We start from the raw sequence: 8,473 nt of genomic DNA, 5'->3' as shown, positions 1-8,473 counted from the left end.
CATCATAACCAACTTCTGAAGAACTTTGCATGATTTTCTCAACTATCAAAGATCCTTCGACACCTGCACTCTTAGCAATGGTCATTGCAGGAATTTTGAGTGTCCTTTTTATGATTTCTGTACCAATTTTTTGATCTTCATTAGCTGGAGTCAGTGAGTCCAAGGCTGGAATGCACCGAAGCAGGGCACAACCCCCTCCTAAAACAAGGCCTTCTTCAACAGCAGCTCTTGTAGCGTTGAGGGCGTCTGTAACTCTATCTTTCTTTTCATTCACTTTGACGTCACTGGTCCCACCAACCTTCAGCACAGCTACTCTATCTGAAAATTTTGCCAGACGTTCATTCAGTTTTTCCTTTTCATATTCGCTAGTTGTGACATCTAACTGCTCGATGATTTATTGAATACGTTTTTTAATTTGAGCCTTGTCACCTTTTCCTTTCAAGAGCATAGCATCATCTTTGGTCACAATGACCTCTCCAACTTTTCCTAAATCATGAGGCTGAACATCCTCAATATTTAGGGTCAACCCCTCTTCTCCAAACACCGCACCTCCTGTAGCAATAGCCGTGTCTTTTAGCTGGTTCTTTCTATTGTCACCAAAACCTGGAGCTTTTACTGCTACGACCTGAAGACCAACTTTTAGCCTATTCAAAACAAGTGTACTTAGAGCTTCTCCATCAACATCTTCAGCAATTATGACCAAGGGCTTACGGTGAGCATTGGCAATTTTAAGAGCAGGTACAATGGACTGGACACTATAAAAAAATTTTTTTTCACTCAACAGAACATAGGCATCTTGGAATTCACATTTCTGACCTTTTGATGTATTAATGAAGTATGGAGAAGTGTAGCCTCGATCAAACTTTATGCCTTCAATAATTTCTAATTCATCATTCAGTGTTTTTCCATCCTTTACTGTGATGACATCCTTTCTACTGACCTTTTTCAGGCATCAGAAATGTTACCAATTTCTTTGTCTCTACTTGCAGAAATTGTAGCAACCTGAGCAATTTCTTCCAGGGTCGTCAGAGGTTTAGAATGCTTAAATTCAGCAATTACAACATGAACGCTAACATCAGGCCTCTCCTAATTTCCACTGGATTAGCACCTTTACTCATTTTCTCGAAGCCCTCCTTGGCAATAGAGCATGCCAGTATGGTAGCAGTGGTGGTACCATCCCCAGCCTCTTCGTTTGTATTATTGGCAACATCTTGAACAAATTTAGCTCCAATATTTTTATATTTATCCTTTAAGTCCATTGATTTTGCAACAGTCACACCATCTTTTGTTACTTTGGGACTTCCCCAACTTTGTTCAATAATTACTGTTCTTCCCTTCGGCCCCATTGTAATGGCTACAGCATAGGCTAAAAAAAGTAAAACATTACAACATTAAAGGTCTACACCTTGAAGCATTAAGGCTCGGGCATCGGCACCAAATTTAACATCTTTGGCATAAGCCGGAGTGAGATGAGGAGCCAGTGCCCGGGACACAGGCCTCATCTGGTAAAGGACTGTGGGTAACCGAAGAATTTCTGTGGGGCAGCAGCCGGGTGTGCGCGCGGCAAGGCAGCCCATTGGCGGCGAGTGAGGGACAGAGTGCAAGGCGCACAGGGCAATGAGCCCATGTCCCCTCTAGGTTACTATTGTTCATTTGATTATTGCAAACTACATTCATGCTTCCATATCTATATATATACCCCATAAAGATGTACTAAAATTAAATTTAGTATAAGAGATTATAAAATAATATAAAACAGAAAAAAAAGTCAATTAAAAACAAAAAGATACACTCTGGAGTCCTTTGATCCAGAAGCCTATTTTCCATCTTTCTGATTTTCTCTCTCACTCCTTCTATCTCTCTGTTTATCTTTAAAATAGAGACCAAGACAATAGCTATATTATCAACTACAATAATGACATCAGAGTGCATAAGGAAATTTAATGACCAGTGACTCAACACAGAGGGCAGATTGGGAAGGAGAGAAATAATCTAAGAGTCAAAGAGCCTGAGTCATGTAAATTGGATTGGCAGGAAAATCTTCAAGACGACAATAATAAATAATGGTGGGATAGGGGAAATAAAATAATTATTTTCACTATCTCTTGTCAGTAGTTTCCAGTTTCACATATAAACATTCTTTGTCCACTTAACTCACTATGAAAGGACCATCATTCCTAATCATGAGTCAGATTTATCCTCCTGGATGTCCACAAGTATATGGGAATATAACACTCAGTATAAAGTGTAGACTTGACCTCCAATGGTAAATCAGACAGATGCATACAGTAGCGAGTGGCAGATGTCTTGTGACAGTTGTCATTCAGGAAGTCAAAGTAAGAAAAGCCCATTAGAGGTGATTCAGGAAGAGTTGTTGAGATGAGTACTATAACATCAGGAAAAGGAGAGAATGTTTCCCATCCATCCTGGACATCAGAATCACACAAACACATTTGCCTAATTTGATAATTGCCTACTTATCAGCACAAAGAGTAAGAAGGATAGGGTGCTGCATCTGATGACAGTAGCCTCCGAGCATGCTATAAAAAGGGACTTGGGGCCAGGAGACCTCCAGACCTATTCAACCCACCTTCCTGGAAACCCACCCAGAACCTCTACCCTCTGACACCATGGTCAACTCCTGTTGTGGTTCCAACTGTGGCTCTTGCTGCTGCAGGCCCATCTGCTGCCAGACCACCTGCTGCAGGACCACCTGCTGCCGTCCCTGTTGCCGCCCCTGCTGCTGTGGTTCTAGCTGCTGTGATTCCAGTTGCTGCAGGCCCAGCTGCTGTGGCTGTGGCTGTGGTTCCAGCTGCTGCAGGCCCAGCTGCTCGCCTGCTGTTGTCGTCCCACCTGCTGCCAGACTACCTGCTGCAGGACCACGTGCTGCCGTCCCAGCTGCTGTGTGTCCAGCTGCTGCCGCCCCTACTGCTGCCAGACCACCTGCTGATGCCCTGACTGCTCTAGTGGTTCTTAGGGCTGAGCACTCTGCCCTGCACCCACCTCTTCTTTGCTATTCATGACTCGCTCCTTCTGAGATCCAAGTCATGAGTTATCACTTGGGAAACTTCAGTTCCATCTGATCAGTATATTGTCAGACCCTGAACTTCATTCACCCTCCCACAACATGTTACCATATCTCTATCACATATTATCACAAGTTTGAAGTTCTTCAATTAACCAATCACCAAATGGAAGTATTTGCTGTTTGCCATATTTTCCCATTTGGATCCTCCTCTTCATTTAGAATAAATCTTGATTTTCTAGGCATATAAATATAAGGTTGTCAAGTGTCTTTAATTTTTTTCTTGAGTGTGTACTTTCTGATATTTTAGCCATTCTCTCTGCAGATAGAGAGACCTATGATGATGATTTTATGGACTCTGACTCTATTCCCAGAGCACTTCTCCCTCTAATATAGGAAGATGATTGTTCAGAACAAGCACCTGGATCCTTCTTCCTGAGAACATTCCCAGAATTAAGTAACATCCTCTGGACAGATGGAGATGGCCTTACAGAATAGCTATCAAATAAGTAAGATGAGTTAGTGAATAATCACCGAAGTTTATTTCCCCTCGATTTAAGACTGTTGTACCAATCCTCACGAGGTCTTCAGGGGAACAGGACCTTAGTTGCTTCCAGGAGTTTTCTGGTCATCATTGCAGCCTAAATGGGCTTCCCTTTCTTTCTTGTATCATTTTCCAGTATCCTACTGTGCCTCTTGGCAATACCTACCAATAATTGACTTCTCCAACCCAATGGCTTATTCTGTTTCAGAACGCACACACTGTCAGATTGTAGTGTTTTTAATGTCAATACCATTGTCCCTAACACATTGTTTTTTCATAGTATCAATGATTGCATGGGGTTATTTTACTCTGGAGTTTCCTGACAAGTAAACTGGTAAATCTGCACACTTGAAAGTTTTTCTAACTACTATATAGTTGTCCTTACCTAATTCCTTCAGTCTTTTTCACAGCACTCCACCTGAGGAATTGGGCAAAATCAGCATGTTGAGAACACTCATTCAATGTGAGGCCTAGTTGTAGAAATACTCGCATAAACTGTGTGGAAGAGGCTTCATTTAGGAGGGCATCATGCTAGTTGTTTTGAAGGATGCAGAGTCCAAGGATACCACCCTAAACTAAGTGCATATTGGATTTGCTGAAAGGACATCACTGAATTCTGTACTCTTACACTGGTGCTTTATAGGGGAAGTATTCCCAGGGGAAGTCCACAAGAATTTAGAGAAGAAGGTAACTTAGTAGAGAAAGCAGGGTAATAATGAGATTGTGCATCACTGCTGTCCTCATCTGACTCTATAGGAGGCTAAAGAGTGTGACTGGTACCAAAAAATATCTGCCCTAAAGACTAGGTAGTTGTATCTTTGTATTTTTATATCAGATAAAAGTAGGTGTGGGCCACCCAGGAGAATGAGTAAAGGGTGCTTAATAGGCAGAAAGATGCAATGATATAAATCCTATCAGTTCAGGGCAATTACCTGGAGACTAGTACAGGTGAACAACACAAGCCATTAGTACTCCACAATAACTCAAACTTCTGGATGGGGTATCTATCTGGTACAAGGTATTTGAGTAGGGTATTGCATAGCTGATGCTTGTCACCACTCAGAAGCACCTCTTTATCTCATTGAGCTCACTCCACTAATTGGTCAAAAATTTCTAGAGAAATTTTCCAAGAGGAAGTTAGCAGGCAGTACTTCTGCTGGTCTAGGTGACTAGCTTGCTAGAGAAACGAATGTCCTCAGCAGATAACTGAGCTTTTGCTTATAATTCTTGTTACAATTCTGTTCTATTTTTTTGCAAAACGAACTAGAAATTTACAATTTACTCATTGCTTCCCTATTTGCTCCATAGATTCCTTGGCCTATATTACATTGCTTTGGTTCTACTTGTTCATGAAGACAAGATGAATTGGCATTGCGAATGGTTCCTATTTTGCTTGTTGTTACCATAGTACCAGACACCTAAAATGCTAAGGCAATAGCCATAGTAATACTTCCAATGGAACCCTCCTTATGTCCTATGGAGAAGATACATTCTCACCTGAAGCCAGAACATCCAGATGCTCAGGTCTCACAGTATGTGGGAATTAAGCATACGTATCCTACATAGGGATTACTGGGAGTAAACATGAGTGAAGTGGCTCCTGTTTTATCACCTTGTTTATCTTACTAAGTGTTCGATCTGTTAGAAACCCATATACATAATGATCATTTGTTTAAAGTCAATAGTGCATCCTGAAGAATATTGCTTTATCCTCACAGGATGTCATTTCCAAGCTGACAGCTTAGCCATAGTATCAGGATAAGATTTCATCAAACTATTAACTCCAATATTTCTGGCTGGTGCAGTTCAAAGTGGAACCAGTGGGGGACCAGCAGTTAGCGTAATGGCTATGTCACTGGACTTCCATGTAGTCGACCGCGATTAGCGTCCTGGACCCAGTGGCTTAAAACTCATGCTAGGCACGTGTGCATGCGTGCCCAAGATCCCAAGAGGAGAATGGAAGAGAAGGGATTGCGGCATGGCCACCCCCTCTGGGGGGTGATTTCTCGCTTTCTGTCTCTATGTCTCTCTCTGTCTGTCTGGCAAGCGCACGCGCCCTATAGCAAAAACCTCTCCAAAAAAAAAAAGTGAGACCAGTGGATCCCATGGTCACCCACTCACTGCCTCGTTTTCTGCTCTTTGCATGAGGTCCTTTGGTACAAGGCAGAGTTATGTAAGATTCCAAGTTGCTAAAGATTATTTAGCTCACATGAAATTTTACTGGCTGAGACACCATTAGATCTTCAGTTCATTAATTCCTCTATATTTCTAAGAGTGGGCCTAACACTTCATCTTCTTAGATCTATGCACTTGGACAAACTTGCCTCAGTTATTAGTAACCACAGTTCTGATATTTTTCACATTCAATCATTCCTATCTTCTTGGCCTTGTAGTAGTCTGGGGAACTCAATTTATGGAAGAGTAACAACAAAGTTGTCTTCACAGAGACCAATTCAAGACAGGAATTGTTAGCCTAAAACTATATTTGCCAATCAGGGTTCTCTAGGAAAAAAGAACCTGCATGATATTCTAGCTACAAGAGATTTAGTTGGTACTTTATTGCACATAGTGATAACAGCTGTGAAGGTGCACAACATACTGTCACCAATCGTAAGAGCCTGGCTTTCTGGTAGTGCCATCCTGTCCAAGCGCAAGGCATCAGAGGCAGAATAGCCACTGAAATAACTCAGGATAAGGCTGAAAACATGAACACTTGGGAAGTCTCTGGGGTTAATTCTGCATCTAAAGGCAGACAGTCCTTCACTTCTGCTACTAAGACAATGGAAGAGGTCTACCTCTTCTCTTTCTAGAGTGATCCATTCATCCTTTTAATTTATTCTCTGGGACCCTTGCGTTTTTGTCCACATTCAAAGGAATCTTCCACATATAGTCTATTTGACTCACATGTTAATCTCTTCCAGAAATACCCTCACGGATATATTTAGAAGACTGGTTTATTATGTTTCTAGGTATTCTTTGTTCAGATCAGTTGACACCCAGAACTAACCATCATACTATTTTATGTGGAAAGTTAAACATATTTGGAATCACATGATAAAAAGATAGGATTTCATAGGTACTTCCTTAGATATCTGTGATTTCCAGGGTGTCAGCTGATGAGTTGGCACAGTCTCTAGTTTTTGAAACAGATGTCAATGATGATTGGTCATCTTTGCACTATTGATACATTTATTTTACCCTCAATAAGAAAATGATATACATGGGGGTCCTTTGATCTAGATGCCTATTTTCTGTCTTTATTCTTCTGTCATTCATTTTTTGTTTCTCTCTTTCTTTGTTTTTACAATTGAGACCTAGACATTAATGCTAGCATCAACATTTATAATGATGCCAGAGTGTGTAAGGCATCTTTATGCCCAGCAACTCAACAGAGAGAGCAAATTAAAAAAGTGAGAAATATTTTTAGAGGCAAGGAGACTGAGTCATGTAAACTGGCTTGACAAAAAAAAAAAAATCGTGGAGACAGCTTAGATGAATTAATAAACCCAATTTGCTCAGAATGGCAGGAGGTCAAATTCAGGTGTATAATCAGCCTCACACAGCAGAGAGTGGAAGAACCCAAACCTGTAGGTATCATTGATCTCTGCAACAAATTTTTCTTCAAAGACCCTAAAACTGACATTTGTTTTGTTCTGAATTCAGACATTAAAATAACAAAACTTTAAGTGGAGACATACAATGCCTCTCTTTCATAGTCTGACTTGCTTCATAAATGGCAGAGGGTGAGAGGAAGGGAATCAAGGGGAAAAAGAAAGAGGTAAAACTAGTTAAGAAACACAAAATGTAAAAGTATTTGTTGATGATAATATATATAGTAATATCTTAGATTGAGCCAATCTACAGTGTATATTTGAGAAAATTCATTTTGTATGCTGTAATGATATACAGTGAAAAAATGTAAAATAAGAAAAAGAAAGAAAGAAAGTAAAAAATAAAATAAAATAAAATAACAAAACTTAGTTTTTTGCTTTTTTTCTTTTTGCCCTGGAACAGTTCTGTGCTTCTACAGAAACATCTAGAAGGAACATCTTGATTCACAGTGGAAAAAAGGAAATTTTCTAATTGTCTTCCTGGTCTTGTGTCAGTGGTTTCCTATTTCATATGCAAAACTTTTTTGGCCCTCCTGACACATAGTGCCATCTTTCTTCAACATTAGGTAGCATTATACTACTGCATGTCCACTAAGTGTCCAGAAATACAACAATTATTTGATCCACATGTAGACCTCATATCCAATGGAAAATGAGACTGAGGCACATAGTTCCTAGAGGCAGATGTCTTGTGAAAGCTCTCATCAAGGAAGCTAAACAAGAAGGGCTCATCAGAGATGATTCAAGAAGAGCTGATGGGATGAGTACTGACACATCAGGAAAAAGAGAGAATGTTTTTCATTCATCTTGAAAACTTGAGCCTCCAAACACATTCACTTAATTTGATAATTACCCAACTATTAGTACAAAGTAATTAAAAAAGTGTGCTGCATCTGATGTCAGCAGTTCCCTAGCAGGGTATAAAAGGGAATGTGGGGACAGCAGACCTCCAGACCTTTCCAACCAACCTTCCGGGAAACCCACCCAGAACCTCCACCCTCTTATACCATGGTCAACTCCTGTTGTGGCTCCACCTGCTCTGGTCAGAGCTGTGGCCAGACCTGCTGCTGTCGGCCCACCTGTTGCCAGACCACCTGCTGTAGAACCACTTGCTGTCGCCCCAGCTGTTGTGTGTCCAGCTGCTGCAGGCCCAGCTGTTGTGGCTGTGGCTCTGGCTGTGGCTCCTGTTGCTGCAGGCCCAGTTGCTGTGGTTCCTGCTGCTGTCGCCCCACCTGCTGCCAGACCACCTGCTGCAGGCCCAGCTGCCGTCCCCGCTGCCGTCGCTGCTGCCGT

General features: G+C 41.3%; 2 protein-coding genes and 1 pseudogene across 3 annotated transcripts in view; 2 read left to right on the top strand and 1 right to left on the bottom strand.

Annotated features, from left to right (window-relative positions):
* The window catches only part of LOC102497444 (60 kDa heat shock protein, mitochondrial pseudogene), a 1,845-nt pseudogene extending 268 nt beyond the window's left edge, over positions 1-1,577 (bottom strand).
* The window catches only part of LOC114004461 (keratin-associated protein 4-2-like), a 10,936-nt gene extending 7,986 nt beyond the window's left edge, over positions 1-2,950 (top strand). The window contains 2 exon segments of the mRNA XM_027774770.1: positions 2,603-2,834; positions 2,837-2,950. Of these exon segments, the coding sequence (XP_027630571.1) occupies positions 2,603-2,834; positions 2,837-2,950 (346 nt within the window).
* A 5,238-nt stretch (positions 2,951-8,188) lies between these two features.
* Positions 8,189-8,473, top strand: part of LOC102474132 (keratin-associated protein 4-2) — a 5,702-nt gene continuing 5,417 nt past the window's right edge. Inside the window, exon 1 of one of the 2 annotated variants that reach the window (XM_014590709.1) lies at positions 8,189-8,441. In XM_014590709.1, coding sequence (XP_014446195.1) covers positions 8,189-8,441 — 253 coding nt within the window. Of the gene's footprint in view, positions 8,445-8,473 lie in introns of both variants that reach the window. The other variant, XM_006155966.1, reaches the window with a different exon arrangement.

This window comes from Tupaia chinensis, unplaced genomic scaffold, assembly GCF_000334495.1.
Source record: "Tupaia chinensis unplaced genomic scaffold, TupChi_1.0 Scaffold000477_1, whole genome shotgun sequence".
NCBI lineage: Eukaryota > Metazoa > Chordata > Mammalia > Scandentia > Tupaiidae > Tupaia > Tupaia belangeri.
The sequence above is the reverse complement of the archived record's forward strand: the minus strand, read 5'-3'. Positions and strand labels throughout refer to the sequence as shown.